Source organism: Bos indicus, chromosome 8 (genome assembly GCF_029378745.1).
Source record: "Bos indicus isolate NIAB-ARS_2022 breed Sahiwal x Tharparkar chromosome 8, NIAB-ARS_B.indTharparkar_mat_pri_1.0, whole genome shotgun sequence".
Taxonomy (NCBI): domain Eukaryota; kingdom Metazoa; phylum Chordata; class Mammalia; order Artiodactyla; family Bovidae; genus Bos; species Bos indicus.
Genome location: NC_091767.1, coordinates 70,330,884 through 70,351,206, shown reverse-complemented (window position 1 = coordinate 70,351,206; position 20,323 = coordinate 70,330,884). Strand labels below are relative to the sequence as shown.

Genomic DNA, 20,323 nt, shown 5'->3' with positions numbered 1-20,323 from the left:
AGCAGCCCTGAATTCCCCCGTGAACTCTATGCTTTGGGCCAGTCGCCTAAGCTTCCATGTCCTTGTCTATGAAAACATGGTTTTGCCTCCAATTGCTGAGGCTCCTTAAGACTCTCATCCTTGGGTATTGGGTACCTATTGTTTCCATGTAGGAGGATAAAAGGAACCCCACTTCTCCCAAAGAGTAGCTGCAACTTGAGTCAAAATGAGACGCTGGTAGAGAAAACAATAAAATACTTCAAAAGAAAAGAGGGTTGCCAAACTCCCCCATCAACCCCAAGGCCAAGTTGAGTTTGGATTGCTTTTGCGTCAGCAGCTCTGCCAGTGGCCGCATCCTTCTAAATGGCTCTTTTCCAATGGCCTTGATGACTTTTCAGCAGATTGAACTAGAACATCCTGATCTCTTTCTGGGGGTCTACTCAACCTTGGATGCTCTCTCCACCCTTCAGGCAACAGTTACTATCACATAAGCTTCACTCTTCCTGGGCCCTCCCATGACTGGGTGACCAACCTCAGAGCCCACCCAGCTGCAGGCCTCTGGCCAAGAGCTGCTTTCTGGGAGGCCCAGAAGGTTCTGAGGCTGCACCGCCCCCCCCCCCCCACCTTTGCTCCCAGCAACACACCCCACCCAACACCCTTCACACACATCGATGTCCCCAGCTGGCAGGAACTAGGGACTCCCCAGCCGCTTTTCCAGGCATTTTCTGTGGCACTTCCCCAATGCCAGTCACAAGACAGCAAGGATTCAAGAGAAGGGAGAAGCAGACCACCCAGAGGGACCTTAAGAGAGGCAGAATTTCCAGAGTCACCTTGTCTGCTCCTCTTTACAGATAAGAAGTGAGAGGCCGGTTTCCAAAGCTGCTAGTTAGTGGCTAAGGTGGAAATGACAACCCACCCCAGTATTCTTGCCTGGGGGGGAATCCCCTGGACAGAGGTGCCTGGTGGGCTACAGTCCATGGGGTCGCAAAAGAGTCAGACACGACTGAGCGACTGAGCGCTCACAAACAAGGTGAGAACTGCAAACAGATTTCCTGATACCCAGTCAGGACCAGTCCCCACCTGATTCGTTACATTTTCTCAATGTGATTGATCTCAGTGGAATCACGGAAAAATGATATTCTAAAACTCATAGATTACTTGACAAGATTCTAAAAACCCAAGGAAGTATTCAAGGGAAATGAGAACCTGGCTGTAGCCTCTTTAAATGAAGCCTCCCTGAGCCCTAAAGTCCATACTGTGTGTCTGGACCCCACAGGGCCGTGTCTGAACCTGATTCAGCTCCATAGATGTGATTTCTCTCCACACAGAGGAAAACTCACCAATTCCCTTAGTAAACTGAGTCAGCTCCAAGAGGAGAATCCTGAGGCCAGACCCAGGCCCCCCATGGGGATCCCATGCTGAAAATGTAGTCCCCACCAGAGGGTGGCTTCCTGTCTTCAGTCTGATCCAGCCTAGACTCAAACCTCTTCTTTTAATTTCCTGTCCCATAGTGAAGAACCAGGCTGAAACACTGAAACCAGGACTCCTTAGCAGCTCAGGTCAGCAGGAGAAAGTAACAGGAGAACAGATAAGAGGCTCATAGTCTGGGCACTCAACTTTTTTGGGAGGTGGAGTGGGTTCCCTACTACAGCTCCACACTGGAGAACCTGGTCCAACTTCACTCTGTGTTCAGTCTATCAGCTGTGTCCTACTCTGTGGCCCCGTGGACTGTAGCCTGCCAGGCTCCTGTCTGTGAGACTTTTCAGACAAGAATACTGGGGTGGGTCGCCATTCTCCTCCTCCTGGGGATCTTCTCCACCCAGGGATCTTCACTCTATTCTGTTCCAGACGTCTCTGCTCCAGGCTCCTCGTGACTCCTTTTCCCGTTTGGTTCACCTGCTGACGTACCTAGTGCTGCGGCAGAACTTCCAGTCTGTTCTAGCTCTGCTCTCAGGTTCAAAGCCTGTCTCCCCCAAGGATGACATACCCCACAGTTGCAACATGTGCTGAATAAATACTGGTGCCAGGCTAAAATATGGTCATATAGGCAGAGGAAAGAGAGCTGGGAAAAGAAGACAGTAAGGAAAACAATGGCAGACTCTTAAATAAAGGAGGTCATTGAATAACAGTGTCGGCCTGAGAGAGTGATAGGGTAGGCTGCCCACTTTCACAGCAACTCAGGACACCTGCTTGGGAGCCAGTCAGCCTTCTCCTGTGGCGCCAGTGTGTATGCTGGAGGGGAGGATGGGGGAGCAGGAACAAGGCACTTGGACAACCTAAAGAACAGACATCTTGAACTTATGGTTGCTGGGGGGTGGGGGGATGAGGGGTGGAAGGGATAGCTAGGGAGTTTGGGATGGACAGGTACATACTGCTAGATTTAAAATGGATAACCAACAAGGACCTACCTCTGTATAGCACATGGAACACTGCTAAGTGTTATGCGGCAGCCTGGATCAGAGGGGAGTTTGGGGGAGAATGGATACTTCTACATCTAAGGCTGAGTCCCTTTGCTGTTCAGCTGAAACTATCACATTGTTAATCGGGTATGGTGGTGGTGGTTGAGTTGCCAAGCTGTCTGACTCTTGTGCCCCCAAGGACTGTGGCCTGCCAGGCTCCTTTGTCCATGGGATTCTCCAGTCAAGAATACTGGAGTGGGTAGCCATTCCCTTCTCCAGGAGAATTTCCCCACCCAGGGATCAAACCTGGGTCTCCTACATTTTAGGCAGATTTTTTACCAACTGAGCCACCAAGGAAGCCCATATACCCCAATACAAAATAAATAGTTCAAAAGGAGAAAAAAATAAAAGAGGAAGACAAAGCGCTTGGGCTTTTTCTTTTAATTATTTACCAGATAAAAAAAGAAAAAATAGTGATTGTTTCTTTTTACCCCCAGCATATCAGTTTCCCAAGGCCGAGTGGGAGAGAAATTTGTGGAACAGTGATCATGCTCCTGGCCTGGAGCAGATGCCTCCCCTCGCTCTCCGCCACCCCCAGTGGGAGGGGCAGGGCCAGGGGCCAGGCAGGCGTCTGGGACTGCAGCAGGGCAGCGGCGTGGCTGGTGTTCGGTCTTCTCCCTGCTGCCAGCACATTCAGACCCTCTCCTGCCTGTCCCCCCAGCACCCTCCCCTACTCATCAAAGGAAGTAGGAAGATGGGCCTCCAGGAGGCGGGGCTGGGTGCAGAGCAGGACCGGGGAAGCACACAGCTGACGTGGCCAAGGCCACTGTCTTCTGCTTCTATTGCACATCCTGGCTCAGATGCCCTGCCCTGAGCGTTGGGCCACAACATAAGATGCTTTTGAAATTCAAACAAAAGAACCTGTGTTTTTCTGCCAGGCTCACGAAGGGAAGGTGTGCTGTTGTGTGGATTCTTCTGATTTGTGTTAAAGTTATATTTAAGTTATTCACCATGGGGGCAAGGCAAAGATACCTTTTTAAGAAAGCAGATGGGTTTCGGATTCCTGGGGCCCTGTAGTCACCTGGGCTTCTGTCAAGTTCAAAAGACCCAGAGTAACCCTTTCTCCAGTCAACAGATGTTCTTTTGCATAACATGGAAGAGGCAGCTATGGCCATCAACCCGAGACCCCTCTCCAACTGTCACGACTCTGAGCCACTTGGGGGTGACCTCTCTTTCTGAACACCTGGAGAATCTGACAATGGACCCCAGGGAGCCCCAGTGCAGGCAGGGCTCTTCCCCACTCCCCGCTCTCGGGGCTTCTCCACAGGAGTAATGGGAAGGAACTGGTGTTTCCCCCCTTGTTTTACGCTGTGCATTTCTCCCCTAAAGTGGCAGCTGTTTGAGTCTCCTCCTTCTCATTACCAGAGGGAACAGAGAGGGGCTGGGAGCTGTGTACCGGACCAACAGACAGAATAAACTCCTCTAAACACGTGGGGCGCGGGGAGGGGCCATGAGGACAGACTCTGATTTGGCAAAGCTGCACAAACTCTTTCGCCTTCGCTGGCCAAAATGAGGCTGGTGGGGGAAGACAAACCTAACTGAGCCCATGGCAGGACTGCAGGCTATGAGAGACGACAGGGCACACACAGAACCGTATAAACTGTGGCACTAGAAAGATGAGAAGGCAGGGCCATGACTCCGGCTGGCAGCACGCCTTGGGCGCACGCTTCCAGAAACTCTCAGTGCCCGTGGTAAGTGGCGGCATCCAGACGCAGCAGTGCTTGTCCTTCCTCCTCTTCCCAACACATTCCAAGTTTCTCGTTTAAATAACTATGTACACACACACACATACACGCAAGCCTGGTCTCTCTCTGATGTGAGGGTCCTTCACTTGAGGGTCCTACAATGGCTTTAGAGAGTTGGTTCCAATTGTCTTTTTGGAGATTTCCTGCTTGGGACCAAACCTGCAGGGAGAAGAAATGGCTGAACTCTATGGCAGATCTCTCAGATGAAAGCAACCCAGTGTTTAAGGGACTGAGTCTTAATATAAATAAGGAGCCCAGGACTCCCTTCCCCCATTTGGTACCCTGGCAGATGGAGCAAGCGTGTTGGGACCCATTAACCATGAGCCAGAGGGTCACAAGCCCACCAGCCACCCTTGGAACACAGCTCCCTACCTCCCTCTGATAAGGACAGTTTCTCAAGTTCAGCTTCAAGTTCGGCATCTGAGATCCTAGTGTTAGGCACACTGTTGATATAAAACGTCTCCTGGGGGTTGTAGGGCAGATCCGAAGGTTCTTTGGTGGTGTCCTGAAGCAGGATGTCCAACTCCTTCTCCAGTTCCTCACTGTCAAAGTCTGGCGAGAAGAGGCGACATAAGGACATGAGGAAGTCCAGGGAGGAAATGCATTAATGATCAAGGACTGTGGACAGCAAACCCAGCTCAGCCTTACAAAAGATGCCCAGGTCTTCTTGAAGGATTATTTAAAAAAACTGTGTGATGGGCTTCCCTGGTGGTCAAGTGGTTAAGAGTCTGCCTGCCAATACAGCAAACATAGGTTCAATCCCTCATCCAGGAAGATCCCACAGGCTGTGGGGCAACTAAACCCATGCACCACAACTACTGAGCCTGCGCTGTAGAGAGCCCGTGCTCCATGACAAGAGAAGCCACCACAGTGAGAAGCCTGAACCCTGCAACTAGAGAGCAGCCCTCGCTTACTGCAACTAGAGAAAGCCCATGAGCAGCAACAAAGACTCAGCACAGCCAATCAATCAATAAATCAATCGTGTGAGTTGGGAGGCAAAGGGCACCTTCAAGCGGATATTCTTTGTCCACACACAGAGCTAAGTCATTGAGGAGGTTTATTTTGTTTACACCAAGGAACTGACCCTGCTTCTCCTTGCCCTAGGAAGATGCCCAGGGATTAAGGGGCCCTGGAGTGCTGAGGGGCTGGTCAACAGCCTGTCAAGGAGGAAAGGCCAATTCCTTCCCATTACTCCTGCAGAGAAGCCCCGGAGATGGGGGAGAGCCCTGCCTGCATTAGGAGAACAGATCCTGGCCAGACCTATCCCCACGCAGAAAGGCGAAGTCTGCTTAGAAAGGAAAGACGACAGAATCATCTTGTCAACTCACCTAGGCCATTGGTTACCCCGCCAGCCAGTGTCTGAGAAACTTCGTCCTGGGTGTCACACAGCTGCAAGAGAAAGGCGCCAGGCCATGAACTCTGAATGCATCTCTGGGGATCTCAGTCTTTGGGTTTCAATGTTCAGGGTTACAAAGTGGTGCTGTCCCATCTGAGAACTGGGGGAAGCATCCTCAAGTTCACAAGGTCAACAGTTGGGGAAAGAAGTAAGTATCAATATAACAAAGTCACTTCTGTCCTCAGAACTGTCTGGTGTAGGTACGTGCCCTACCCAACCCCCATACCTCCTGGATCTGATCCACAAGGCTCTCCGCCTTCTCCACTGTGACATCCTTCATGGAGAGTTTCAGCGCTCCCACCCCAGCCTGATAGGCATTGAAAACCTAAAGAGAAAGCAGTGGTCAGTGCAGATAAAGAGCACTGGGCAAAATATAGACCACATTGTTTTGTCTCCAGAAGACAGCTTTGGTTTTTTTCCCCTTACCCAAGCATGATTCACCCCATGTCAACTGAGCCCAAAACTTCCCAACAGGAGGGGCAAAGGCAGTCCCAACCATATCCTGAAAGAACCCCAGCCTTCTCCAGACAGCAAAGCCTCAGTGGAAGGGAGAAGGGGCGGATACCGCACAGAACTGGCCAAGCACTGGGGCAGAGGGGCAGTAGCTACCATCTGATCTGTCTGCGAGGCATAGATCCGGTCCAGGATGCCTTGAACTGTGTCCAGCTTGGCATGCAGGGCCTCGATGCGCTTCTCTGTCCGCTGCTTTGCCTTGAGAGACCTCAGGGCCTAGTGGGGCATGGAGACATGGTTAACACCAAACCAGGTAGGCCAAAGGGCCCAAGGAAGAGAGCCCTTCCCAGAAGGTAAGATCCACCCCGGGTTTGTAAAGCAAGCCATCATGATGCCTGGGCCACCCACAGACGTTCTGCTCTAGCCTTGAGAAGGCTGCTCTCTGAACTGGGCTCCTCTCACTGCCATCCTAGGGCACCAGGACACAGCTGGGGGTGGGGATTGGGGAGACAAAACTTACCAGCTGCTTCTTCCCTGCTCGGCATGCCCGGCGGGCTTCTTCTTTATACCTACAAAGGGACAGCTTAAGATGACGAGGGCATAGGAGGGGGATGGCAGGGTCCTCAAGTGTCCCCACAAGTAGCACTTTTGGTGAAGGTACTTTTCAAATCTGAAGGGCAAATTCATTTCACCCAGTGGCCAGAAAAATGATGCCCAACCGCCTATGGCCAAACCCCTGCAGCAGGTTGAAATATGAGCTGGGAGGGGAGGTCTGCATGTGGGGGAGGCAAATGACCAAGGAAAAGTTATTTCAATTCATAGAGAGGGAAAACAGATCGACAAGGTGCCTTAAAGACAGACTGCCATCCTGGGAGCTGGCAGGTAGGGTGTGCTAAGTTGCTTCAGTCGTGTCCGACTCTTTGTGACCGCACAGACTATAGCCTGCCAGGTTCTTCTGTCCATGGGATTTTCCCAGGCAAGAATACTGGAGTGGGTTGCCATGCTCCCCTTCAGGCGGTCTCCCGAACCTAGGGATCTAACCCTAGTCTCTTATGTCTCCTGCATTGGCAGGCAGACTCTTTACCATTAACACCACCTGGAAAGCCAGCAGGCAGGGAATGACTTCCTAACACCTCCAATGACCTTGGCGTTCCCACAAGGTGGGGATTCTCCCGCTGTAAGAGGGTGTGAACAAGCACACTCTGATTCCACATCTATATATCCTACCTTTCGGGGAAGTGCTTACATGTCTTCAGCAGGGATGTCTTGCATGGTCATCCGAGGGGAAGGGCAGGGGTCCCTTACCAAGACCCCCAGAAGGCTGTTTATACCTGGCGCATTCACTACTATTGGGCTGGCTAAAGCGTTCATTCAGGTTTTTCTGTAAGATCTTACCAAAAAACCTGAATGAACTCTTCGGCCAACTCTACACATCCCCAAGCTAAGGGCTGGCTCAGTAAGCACTGGTTAAATGGACGATGGCTTGGAAGAACACAAACACAGTGCTAACACTGCACTTGTAGGGGAGAATTCATTTTGTTTTCCTTTGTGATAATTGGTGCTTTCTGTGACTGTTGCACTGAGCAATTAGTACTTTCCTAATCAGCGAAATATAACCTTAATTCTTCTTTTTAAAGAGCCCACGGTTGCCAGTGCTTTGCCGGCTCTGAGGTCCAGCCAGGGTGAGGTCTGGGGCACTCAGCTCAGGGGGAGTTACCTCTCGGCTTCCTGGGACAAGGACTCCACCTTGCGGGACAGCAGCTGTTCACTCTGCATCAGCTGGTAGACCCCGACATCCACGTCGTTGACAGGAGAGACCTTAGCGTGGGGGCCTCGGGCAAACTTCACGATCTAAAGGGACAGGGACAACTTACTGCTGCTCTGATCCCGAATGCTGAGAAACCCCTGGGCAGGGGTTCTGGCGGCTATGTCAGCACACAGTGGACAAGGTCTCGGGGAGTGGGGTGAGAAGCAAAGTGTTCCCGTACCTTCTCCCCATTCTGCTCCAGGACGGTGACCCGCTTCTCTTTCTGCAGCTGCAGCAACACCAGGTAGAAGGTCCTCTCGTCCGGACAGGAGCCCGCACACAGAGTGCTGAGCTCTGACAGGGCCACCACAGGGTGCGAGGAGAGCGGGGAGTTCTGATACAGACGGTACACCTCCTCAGCCTTCTCCTGCAGGGGAAGTGCAAAGTGCTTGTGGGGAGGGATTCCTGCCCCCAGAAACCTGAGAGCCCTAAGCCTGTGCTTCAGATCCACGGTCACGTGACACGCGAGGTAAGAGCAGGGGAGCGCCCACCTTGTCCTCAGCTTTGGAAAAGGAAAAAGGAGTCATGTTTTTTTAAACCTTGGAGGAATGTCTGGTGAGCATGGGTGAAATAAGGCACATGGTATGTTGGGAGCCAGCTCTGGGCTTGCCCTTCCATTTGGGACTCCGTGTTCCTGCATCTCCCTTGCCTATGGGCCCCTACGGGGAGAAGGAAGCAGTGTGGTGTGGTGGCACGGCCACCGATGAAGAGCCAAGGCTGGCGCTCAGGCCAGCCTGTGTGATCCTGGACCAGTCGGTCTCACTGGTCATTGGCAAGCCGGAGAAGTTGGATGGAGATGATGTCTATAAACTCCCAGCCAGTCCCGGTCTCTCCACTTTTATGCCAAATGGCAATCCTGCAAACTGGAATAGTACCAAGTCTAGAAAGTGCCCCAAGAGGGAAGTATGGGATGGGATTTTTGTGAGAATTTAGGAATCTTTAGACTTAGATGAGAAGTCTAAGAAACATAGGTTCCAAGAAACAATGCCACGGTCTTCCTCCTCTGTGCAAATTACACTTTCAGTCTTCTGGAAATAGGAAATATGTACTGAAGTATGCATAGGATGCTATGAAAATATAGAGAAGGACTATCCAGGAGTCCAGCAATTGCTCAGAAAATAATAGTTGTTGAGCAGAATCCCATAGGTAAGTCATTAGGTGGGATGTTGGTGGGAAAGTCATCTCAGGAAGAGGAATAGTCATGAGCAGCAGCATGAAATCTGAGTCTTCTTTACCACATATACAAAAATACCTACTACATTATTAAAATTTAAATTGAGAAAATGAAAGCATAAAATATTTGAAGAAAATGCTTTAAAAAAAAATCTTATTAACCTTTGAAGTAGAGGGTTATGTCTTTCTAAGCAAGAGCAGAAAAGTTACGCCTTTCTAAGTAAGAGCAGAAATTCAGTAGCCAAAAAGGAAAATTTGAAAAATCTATAGAAATATAAAAACTTTTATATGGTAAAAGACATCGTAAGTAAAAATTAAAACAAGAAACTGAGAGACAATATTAAATTCTTAATACTAAATATATCTTTTATATACATATATATATGAAAGTGTAGTTTCTCTGTCATGTCCAGTTCTTTGAGACGCTATGGACTGTAGCCAGCCAGGCTCCTCTGTCCATGGGATTCTCTAGGCAAGAATACTGGAGTGAGTTGCCATGCGCTCCTGCAGGGGATCTTCCCAACCCAGGGATCAAACCTGGGTCTCTCATGCAGATTACAGTCTATGGGGTCGCAAAGAGTCAGACATGACTGAGTGACTAAGCCCGCACACGCGCGCACACACACACCCTTAATAAATAGAAAACTCCTACCAATAATATAAAAGACAAAGAATCCAAAATAAGAACAGGCAAAGGCTATAAAGAGGCAATTCACAGAAGAGAATATGTAAATGGCCAGTGAATAGGTGAAAAAATGCTCAAATTCCAAAAAGGAAGTATTTTTATTCATCAAACTGACAATATTTAAAAGACTTGTGTTATCCAGTGCCAGCAAGGATGTGAGGAGACTGGTACTTTAATGTAATCTTCATGAAAGCATAAATTAGTACAAACTTTTGAAAAGTAATTTAGTAATTTCTGTTAAAACTTAAAATGTGCATACACATTTCTAGAAAAAAGTGAAGAGTATACATGTAGGCACAAGGCTGTCAAAGAAGTATTTCTTTGTAACAGAGAGAAATTGGAATGACTTAAATATCCATTTGTGTGGTAACTATTGGATAAATTGTGGCAAGTCCATTGATTATTATGCAGCCATCCAAAAGAATGAAGTAGATCTGTATCATGTAGGGACCTAGAAGGGTGCTCATGATAGATTAAGGTGGGGGAAAAAAAAAAAAAAGCTGGTTGTAGACCAAAGGTAAAATAAGGTAACATTTATATATGTATGTATATGGGCTTCCCTGGTGGCTCAGTGGTGAAGAATCCACCTGCCAATGCAGAAGACACAGGTTCCATTCCTGGGTTGGTTAAGATCCCCTGGAAATGGCTACCCACTTCAGTATTTTTGCCTAGAGAATCCCACGGACAGAGGCCCACCAGGCGGTGGGCTACAGTCCACGGGGTCGCCAAGACGTCACATATGACAGAGCAACTGAACAACAAATTGTGCATGTGTATATTCACTTACTGTGTTAACAAATATTTACTGACTCTCTACTATATACCAGGCACTGTTCCCAGGCCCCATGAAACTTCTCCCTTCTGGTGGGGGAGAAAGATAAAATACAAGTAAGTAAGAATTTCAGAAAGTACTAAATGCCAAAAAGAAGATAAAATGGAAAGTAACATAATAAGGTCAATAAGAAGGGAGTGTGCTTTTGCAAACAGAACTGGGAAGGGAATGTACCCAAAGAGGTGGAAATGGGATGAACAGAAAGGAAACTTTCTTTGTACAATTTTTGCAAATCACAAACTCTATGGGCAATTTTTACTATTTTGTATTTCTTTCAAATAAGATTAAAACTTGCTGGCTGCTTTCTGCATTTAGACTTGGGAAAGCCAGTTTACCTCAGAAACAGGCTTTCTTTGGTTTTATAAAAATATCCAGATAAGGCCCTTTATTTTCACACATGAAGACAAGTCTCCTTCCCAGGAGAAAACCATGTATCTGAAGTCATCATATATTTGGTAGCAGATGTCATCGAATGAGATTAAGCATCAAAGTGTTCTGTGTAGTGATGTAAGCTGAAAGTGAGGTTGCTCAGTTGTGTCCGACTCTTTGCGACCCCATGGACTGTAGCCTATCAGGCTCCTCCGTCCATGGGATTTTCCAGGGAAGAGTGCTGGAGTGGATTTCCATTTCCTTCTCCGGGGGATCTTCCGGACCCAGGAATCAAACCCAGGTCTCCCGCACTGCAGACAGACGCTTTACCGTCTGAGCCACACAGAGTTAACATTAACAGTCCATGCCCCTGAAGAGCCAGATTTATTTCTCTATCTAAAGAGGATTAGACTTCTCTGCTGTCAAAAACTGTTGGTTCTTAGAAGATTTCTGTGATTCCACTCCCATCTACCCCCACCTCTGCCTTTGCTCTCAAAACACTGAGTCCAAAACCACAACTGTGAGGATAAATGGATGGACCCCCCATTGCTCCAGGTTGGAGAACACCCGAGGGAGAAGACCACAAGGAGGGAAAGGGCTGGCCCAGAACCACTTAAACCACCAAGCTGTGCGTCCCTGGCCGAGCCCTGGAGGCTGAGAGGGAGGGTAGTGCAGAGGGGGAGAGGTGTTTTCCTGAAGAAGATGCACGCTGCTTAGTCAAAAATCCCAGGGGACAGGGAGAGCAGGTAGGTTTTGGAGACTTGATCCCCAGGCTGAGGTGGCAGGGAGGAGGGCTGTCTGTCAGAGTGAAGAGAAACTGGAGCTTCTCATGGGGTGGGGGCTGGGGGTTGCGACCTGGCCCCAGCTGTGTGGAAGCCTCCAGAGCTCTGAGGCTGAACTTCAAGCGATTACGGCATTCAAATGTTAGTCACTCAGTTGTGTCTGACTCTTTGTAACCCCATGGACTGCAATCCACCAGGCTCCTCTGTCCTTAGGATTCTCTAGGCAAGAATACTGGAGTGGGTACCCATTCTCTTCTCCAGCGGGTCTTCTCAACCCAGGGATCAAACCCAGGTCTCCTGCATTGCAGGTGAATACTTTACCACTGAGCCATCAGGGAAGGTTGGGCTTGGTGAGTTTCAAAAATAACCAGTCTGCAAGTCTACTTTATAGACACTGTGTTCAGTCAACTTTATAAACACACACACACACATACACACACACACACACACACACTTAAGGTTACTATAACCTTGCCCACCACAGTCAGGTGGAGTGGTGGGGGTGATGCAGGTCTGCCCAGGGTTATAGAGTAGGTGGAGGGCTTCCCTGGGGGTCCAGTGGTTAAGACTCTGCCTTGCAATGAGGGGACACAGGTTCCATCCCTGGTCAAGGAAGATCTCACATGCCATAGAACAACTAAGCCCATGCACCACAACTACTGAGCCCATTTGGCTATAGCCCGTGCTCCGCAGCAGGAGAAGCCACCACAATGTAAAGCCTGTGCACCAGAACTAGAGAACAGCCCCTGCTGGCTGCAATGAGATAAAGCCCTCTCACAGCCACGAAGACCCAGCACAGCCAAAAATAAAATCAAATAATCTTAAAAAAAAAAAAGCGTGTGTGGAAGTAAAGATGTGGGGACAGCAAAGCTTGCCTGAGAAGGAGAGACACAGCAGTGACCAGTCGGGGCCCCAGGTCCCACAGGAGTCATCCTGAGATGGGAAAACGGGGTGGGTTTACAGGCTGAAGGAGAGCATGAAAGAGGGGGAAGGAATATACAGATCGGGGGGTCACTGATGCCACTAAGGGCTGGGCGCATAGGGGACAGTGGAAGGACACTGCATCCTCTGAGCTTGGGGAGGAAGCAGGGCTGAGAGGAGGTCAAATTGGAAGCGGTAAGACAGAAAGTTGAAGTGCGACTAAGGGGATTCTATGTTCTCAGTGCAGTATCTGCAGAGAACATGAAGTGCATGTGTGGGGGGCAGGGGACAAGAACACCAGGCAGCAGAGTGGCTCCAAGGGCCCTCCTAAAGCTGGGACTTTGAAAGGGGCCCCACTCCTGGGGACAGAGCCATTTTTTTCCAGCAGAAATGAAGGACCATGGGGCTGATCTAAGGTGGTTGATTTGCTGGTGTCTCTGGTGAGGCCTGAGAGCTGCAGAGGAGCCAAGGGTGTAGATGAGAGAAGCAGTCCAGCATCAGTTGCATGCTCTGGGCTTTGGACAGAAGGCAGGCCAGGAGGAAGCTGAATGACCAGACGAGCATGAAAGGAAAAGAGCCTGGTGGTGTCTTTGCTGGTGGTAAGTAAGTGAGAAAGGACATCTGAGCCTAGTTTGCTGATTTGTTGTTGCTGTTTAGTCACTCAGTTGTGCCCAACTCTTTTTCAACCCATGGACTGTAGGGACCCATGGACTTTTTTTCGACCCAGGCTCCTCTGTCCATGGGATTTCCCAGGCAAGAATACTGGAGTGGTTTGCCATCTCCTTCTCCAGGGGATCTTCCCCATCCAGGAATCGAACCCGCAACTCCTGCACTGGCAGGCAGGTTCTTTACCACTGAGCCACCAGGGAAGCCCAGTTTACTGATTTAGGGGAGGGCAAAGCTGAGAGAGGAAATGGCAACCAAGTTTTCTAAACTTTAGTTTATCATTAATCCCTACAAATATAGAAATTACTCAACTGTGTGTAACTGACAATTTCTAGATAGAGGTTCACCCTTGAAAGATACAAGTCCAACCAACAACTCATTGCTACAAAGTATAGCAAAAGGAAGGTCAGATAAACTCAGTTATCAGCTCTGTCAACCCATAAAAAAGATTGGTTCATTTTCTAATGATTCACCCAAGCCACCCAAGAAACGTGGAGGGTCCTGTCATCACCCCAGATGACACCCAGACCTCTCACTCCTGAGCACCCACCTTAAGAAGCTCCACAGCCACAAGCACCTCCTCAGCAGGAACCTTATGATCCCCTAGCATGTTGGAAAGAGTCCACTTGAGGGGCTTCAGCAGGAAGACTCCGACTCCCCAGGAGATCCAGCTGCTGTCTACACTGGCCATGAAGTCGGACTCCCGCTGCAGCTCCCCTCGACTGCCGGTGAAGAAAGAAAAGGGCAGGTGGTAGGCTTTACTGCAATGAACTCACCTCCCTCCTTAGCCCAAAAGGGAATGTGATCATCATCTTCATAAGCACCATTTACTAGGCACCTTCATGTCAGCTACTGTGAGTAATGCTGTTTACGCTCCAGCTCCAAGCCTCACAATTTTTGGCAAGAGAAAACTGAGGGACTGAGAAGATGACAGAGGCCAAAGCTAAACTATAATTTGGCTCCAAAATGCAAGCTCTCTGATAAGGCTCCAAAGACACAGGAGGCCACAGGGCCTGTGTTGAGACTTCCCTTGACGAAGGGAGCTCAAAACAATAAGGGATTAGTATCAAGGGCAAGACATGAGGATGAAGACAAAGCAGTTCAGAGAAAGGGTTTTCTGCTAGTCTTAAGTTTGGGTGTAGATAAGGCACAAGCATTTCAAAGTCCTAGTAATAAGGAGCTAATTTTACTGAATGCTTCCCATGGGCCAGTCACTGTGCTAAGGGGTGCTAAGGAGTATCTCTTCAAATACACAAAATAAATCTAAGTACAATCATGTTTTATAACTGATCAAACTGAGGCTTATGGAGAGGTACATATTTTTTCCTCAGTCACATAATTTAGCATACAGCAGAGCCAGGATTTGCACCCAGGCTATCTGGGCCTCAATCAAAGCTGTTAACTACTCTGCTATGCTGCTTCTATGGAAAAATGTCTCCCTCAGAAATTCTTCAGGTCCCAGACCCGGTCAAACTTCAGGAGGCCTCAGTGGGGTGCCAGCAGTCAGGAGAGGAGAAATAGAGGTACTACAGGTCTCTGGGTAGGAAGTGGGAGAGGATGGTCCTGTTGTAATAAGGAAGCTCAGATTCTTCCTGCCCCTCACTGACTTTTTCAGCTACTGTCTACCCTGTGCCCCATGTGGCGCATGAATGGAAACTGTCCTAGAACGGAGAAGTTCCAGAAATGCCTTGCCCCATCAATGTCAGTCAGGGAAGGGGGCTGGGAGGAAGAAGATCTCTTAATTGGGAAGAGGGTTGAGCTAAAAGCAACATATCAAAGTTGGCTTTCTTCAGTCTCCGACCCCGATGAAGTCACTGTGCTAGAGAGGCCATTCAGGATATGACATATACAACATGAGTGCAAATGCTTGAGACTCAGAAGACCCCAGGGGCAGCCCTGCCATAACCTCTAACCATCTGTGTAACCCCCAGTAAGTTGCTGCATCTCTCTCAGACTCTGCTGCTTCTGTCTGAGAGGATAATTCTGTCACCGCAGGACTGCTGAAGGAGCCAGATGAAATGATGTAGGCAAAATACCTCACACAGCAAAGTGCTTTCATCTGTTAGATGTTCATGCTACCAGCCTCAGGAACCTAGAAAAACCCTGCACCTGTCGCACAGGTAGCACCCACAGGACCTTCTCGGATCACCAAGATACTCGGTCATGTCCTCCACTCTAAATAGCCTGTGCCAAGGACAAGCCAAGACAGGCCAGACACAATACCTGTGCCGGGGGGCTGTTGGCAAGGTCCCTACACACCTCTCCCCCACCACTACTTTCTTCTTAGCTCCACCCTTCCTGAATTCAATAAATCCTGTCTCGTAGACCTTCTGTTGTGGGGTTATTCACATTTGGAAGCCCCTATATAACGGGATTCCAGTACAGATCACTGTCACCTCCGCCAGGCTGGCTTCTCCTCTTACCGTCTGGATTGCATCTAATCAGGCTATCCTGGCCTCTCAATTTCCTCCATATTCTACCTCCCATTCCCTCCAAACACCCCTAACCTGGCCTCCTTAGCCCACTGAGCAAACACAGACGACTCCTGGAAGCCAGACCCGGGACTGGGCGCGGTGCGCCCGGGAGAACTGCCTGGGTCGCTGCCCATGGGGAGCCGCCCCGCCCCCCGGCCGGGCCCGCCCTCACCGCAGCAGGTCCTGCAGCACGGTGGCCAGCCCCAACGGGACGCTGCCCTTGCGTTGAAAGGCCTCCTGCAAGTCCCGCAGACGCAGGCGCACCACCCCCTGGCGGCGGCTGTGGCTCAGCACCAACGGCGCCCAGAAGCCCATCTTGCTGTCCCAGTCGGTGCTGTTCACCTCGCGACTCCTTTTGAAGGCGGAGAACAGGAAGGACATGCGCTCCTCATCCTCCTCCCACTCCGGGGGCAGTAGGCCCGCCGGGTCTCCCCCGGCCGGAGCCTCGGCCTCCCGTTCCGGGGACCACATCGGAACCCCAGCCCCGCCAAGGAACCGAACACAAGCCTGGCCCTAGTCCCCTTCCGCCCTGGTTCCCTCCCGGCTTCCGTTCCTGGGCCACCTCCTCCTCTGTCATTACGTCACCACCGCGTGAAATAAGTCTCGTACGTCCGCACGGCGCATGCGTCTCTGTACCCGGCCTGCGCCAGGAGGAGAAAAAAAATGACCCTATTTTCTAAGAAGCTCAGAGCGCTTGCGCCGACCCCTCCTCCCGCAGCCTTTGTGCGGAAAGGAGGACGTCGCGCGTGCGCGGCGGGTAGGTGAGCGTCGCGCCCCCTCGGGAATCATAGAGTTTGGCCGAGTGTTGTAGAGAGGCGAATGATTACGCCTCAAACTTGTGGTGGTTTCAGGTACTAGGACTCGAGAGTGTCGCTAAGGGGCCTCAGAGGCACCAGGATCGCCGCGTGGATCACCGTTCATCGCTGCTTGACCCGGCGGTCTTACTTCGGACATTTAAACTTCCAAGTTAGCCTTCCTTTACAGTAATGTCAGCGGATGAACAAAACTGTCACTCAAGCTCTGTGACAATGTATACACCGATTTTCAGGAATATACACGCTTCTACTTTTCTTGCTCCACACCTTCTACCCTGGAGTAACCCTTCTGTTTCCTTCTCAGAATCAGTATCCAACAGATCCCTTAAGATCGAACCCAATTCTAATCTTCCTTGAGGGACTTGCCTGGCGATCCAGTGATTAACACTCCCCGCTTGCACTGTAGGAGGCATGGGTTTCATGCCTGGTAGGGCAGCAGAGATCCCACAAGCCTCGTGGCGAGGTCCCCAAACAAACAAATAAGAACAACAAAACCTGTCTTGAAACTATTTCAGACTGCATGATTGTTGATCTCTTTTCTGGAGTGGATGGGTTAGCATTTACCAGTCTGTGTCCTGATCCCTGCGGGCAGGTGAATATCTTGAATATCTACATCGCATAGTGGTCCCATAGAAATGTTTCATAAACTGAAAGATGCATAACTTGACTCTTGCCCTTCTAATATCTTAGAATATTGTTAGTCTCAAAAACAAAAAGAAGAAGAAAAAAAAAAAAAAACACCTCATGAGTAAGGAACATGTCTGGTGTCCTAAGAGTAATTGTGTTCTTTTTAACCGAACCATTTAAAAGGCAAATGGAGTTTCTTTAATGGAACCAGGTAACAATCATCAGAGTTGAATGTAAACTTGGCCTCTGCCCCTCACTGGCTGTGTGACCATGATTAAATACCTAAACTTTCTGAGCTGCTTTTGTAAAATTTTATTTCCTAATGGGGTTGTTTGAAGGAAATGTTATGTAAAATAACTGGCACATAATGTAGTAGGTGTTATCACTGAGTGGCAGGCTGTTTAATAGTTGGGACCCAGTTTAAGGAAGAATTTTAATAAGCATTTTGAAGGAGGAGAAGGGATATGATTGGTTACATGAATGAATGTGTCCACTGATATTAAGACTTTATGTTATATTCTTCCAAGAACGTTCACAGTCAATTTCTCATTTAATACTCATAGCAACTGACAAAAAATTTCCTTGACCACACTCTAGACAGGTCCTTCTGAAGCCGCTTCTTAATTATACTTGTTAACCTTGGCCTATAAAGATGTAAACAAAGACTAACATAGCTTCTAGCAGCTGAAGGCATATTCACAGGATGACCCTAGCCACCTCTTAAAGTGCCTACCTGAGAACACTCAAGGTTGTCAAAAACTTTACTGCTTGTTTCCATCCAACACCTGAAGACAGGGCCCCTGTCTCTTGGCCTCTGTGGGAGGGGAGGAGTCTTACTCTGATAAGCCCTAGTTAGTTTAGTGTTTGTTTGTTTTTTTTTTTGTAATTTCTCACTGCCCTAACCCTGCTGAGACACCCTCATCCTCTTACCCATTCCCTCATTCTCCCTTTAAAGAGCCCCATTCAGTTCAGTTCAGTCGCTCACTCGTGTCTGACTCTTTGCGACCCCATGAATCACAGCACGCCAGGCCTCCCTGTCCATCAACAACTCCCGGAGTTCACTCAGACTCACGTCCATCGAATCAGTGATGCCATCCAGCCATCTCATCCTCTGTCGTCCCCTTCTCCTCCTGCCCCCAATCCCTCCCAGCATCAGAGTCTTTTCCAATGAGTCAACTCTTCGCATGAGGTAGCCAAAGTACTGGAGTTTCAGCTTTAGCATCATTCCTTCCAAAGAAATCCCAGGGCTGATCTCCTTCAGAATGGACTGGTTGGATCTCCTTGCAGTCCAAAGGACTCTCAAGAGTCTTCTCCAACACCACAGTTCAAAAGCATCAATTCTTCGGCGCTCAGCCTTCTTCACAGTCCAACTCTCACATCCATACATGACCACGGGAAAAACCATAGCCTTGACTAGACGGACCTTTGTCAGCAAAGTAATGTCTCTGCTTTTCAATGTGCTATCTAGGTTGGTCATAACTTTCCTTCCAAGGAGTAAGTGTCTTTTAATTTCATGGCTGCAGTCACCATCTGCAGTGATTTTGGAGCCCCCAAAAAATAAAGTCTGACACTGTTTCCACTGTTTCCCCATCTATTTCCCATGAAGTGATGGGACCAGAGGCCATGATGTTCGTTTTCTGAATGTTGAGCTTTAAGCCAGCTTTTTCACTCTCCTCTTTCACTCTCATCAAGAGGCTTTTGAGTTCCTCTTCACTTTCTGCCATAAGGGTGGTGTCATCTGCATATCTGAGGTTATTGATATTTCTCCCGGCAGTCTTGATTCCAGCTTGTGCTTCTTCCAGCCCAGCGTTTCTCATGATGTACTCTGCATATAAGTTAAATAAGCAGGGTGACAATATACAGCCTTGACGTACTCCTTTTCCTATTTGGAACCTCCATACAAATGAAAGTTGAGTTCAGTTCACCCTGGACTTTTTTCCTATTGTAATAGTATATTACTGATTAAAATCTGTCCTGACCACTTTAACTAATGTCTGACTTTATAAACAAACAACAAATTTTGATCCAACCCTGTGAGTTGTTTTGGTACTTCTTCCATTTTACAGAAGGGAAAGTTGTATCATGACTACTATGAGTCTGGTGGAAAACATTCCAGAAAAGAATAGTATATAATGTGAGTTGTACCCTGAGAAACATATTTCAGCTATGCTGTCATACCCTATAAAATGACCCATTGGTCTATGTCATGAAAGAGTCCAGTTTATTCTCTCTACCCTAGTCCCTGAATCTGATAAAATAGTCCTGCTCCTAACCATTTTCCTTGGTGGTCAGATGGTAAAAAATCTGCCTGCAATGCAGGAGATGTGGGTTTGATCCCTGGGTTGGGAATATCCCCTGGAGGAGGACATGGCAACCCACTCCAGGACTCTGGCCTGGAGAATCCCCATGGACAGAGGAGTCCATGGGGTCGCAAAGAGTCAGACACGACTGAGCGACTTAGCATGCACATCACCTAAGCATTTTCAGGAGAGCAAAGTTGTGGCCACCTGAATTTCAGAAGTACCACTGGGTTCCTGACACCTCTGGGTGCATAGTTCTCTGCTTCCACCTTTTGGAGATTGGAAGAGCTACTAGGAGTAGTGGAAATGGAAAGAAAGCTCTGCTGATCCTGAGAGGGGTGATTGGATACACAGAAAACTTTCACACTGCTGAGTTTTCAGACCCAGCACTCTTCCTCTGCTCTGTGGGAATGGCTATTTTTCATCCTGTTGTTGTTGTTTAGTCACTCTGTCATGTCCAACTCTTTTGCGACCCCATGGACTGTAGCCTGTCAAGCTTCTCTGTCCATGGGATTCTCCTGGCAAGAATACTGGAGTGGGTTGCCATGCTTTCCTCCAGGGGATCTTCCCGGACCAGGGATCGAGCTCACATCTCCAGCATTGCAGGTGGATTCTTTTTTTTTTTTTTTTGCAGGTGGATTCTTTAACACCTGGGAAACACTGTGTTTACACTGGGAAAGCCCAACATGAAAGCATATACATGTATATTTAATCTGATGGACTGCAGCTCTCAAAGTCACCAAATCTGTACCCTTAGGAACATACAACACACCCTGATACATATTATACAGTAGGTTCTTATTGGTTATTTTATATATAGTAGTGTGTATATGTCCATCC

At 48.8% G+C, this 20,323-nt stretch overlaps 1 protein-coding gene across 2 annotated transcripts; it reads right to left on the bottom strand.

Annotated features, from left to right (window-relative positions):
* Window positions 1-2,804: 2,804 nt before the first annotated feature.
* Window positions 2,805-16,294, bottom strand: CHMP7 (charged multivesicular body protein 7). 2 transcript variants are annotated; one of them, XM_019966346.2, is made up of 10 exons: window positions 15,914-16,293; window positions 13,818-13,989; window positions 8,021-8,206; window positions 7,750-7,883; window positions 6,553-6,601; window positions 6,189-6,308; window positions 5,806-5,904; window positions 5,512-5,572; window positions 4,556-4,735; window positions 2,805-4,342 (listed from the first exon to the last, which is right to left on the bottom strand). In XM_019966346.2, the coding sequence occupies exons 1-10, from the start codon at window positions 16,210-16,212 to the stop codon at window positions 4,290-4,292; spliced, it is 1,353 nt and encodes a 450-aa protein (XP_019821905.1). In that variant the 5' UTR covers window positions 16,213-16,293; the 3' UTR covers window positions 2,805-4,289. The 2 variants fall into 2 exon arrangements, with proteins under 2 accessions (XP_019821905.1, XP_070651026.1); XM_070794925.1 differs by lacking the exon at window positions 5,512-5,572 and having other exon boundaries at window positions 15,914-16,294.
* Between the last annotated feature and the right edge of the window lie 4,029 nt (window positions 16,295-20,323).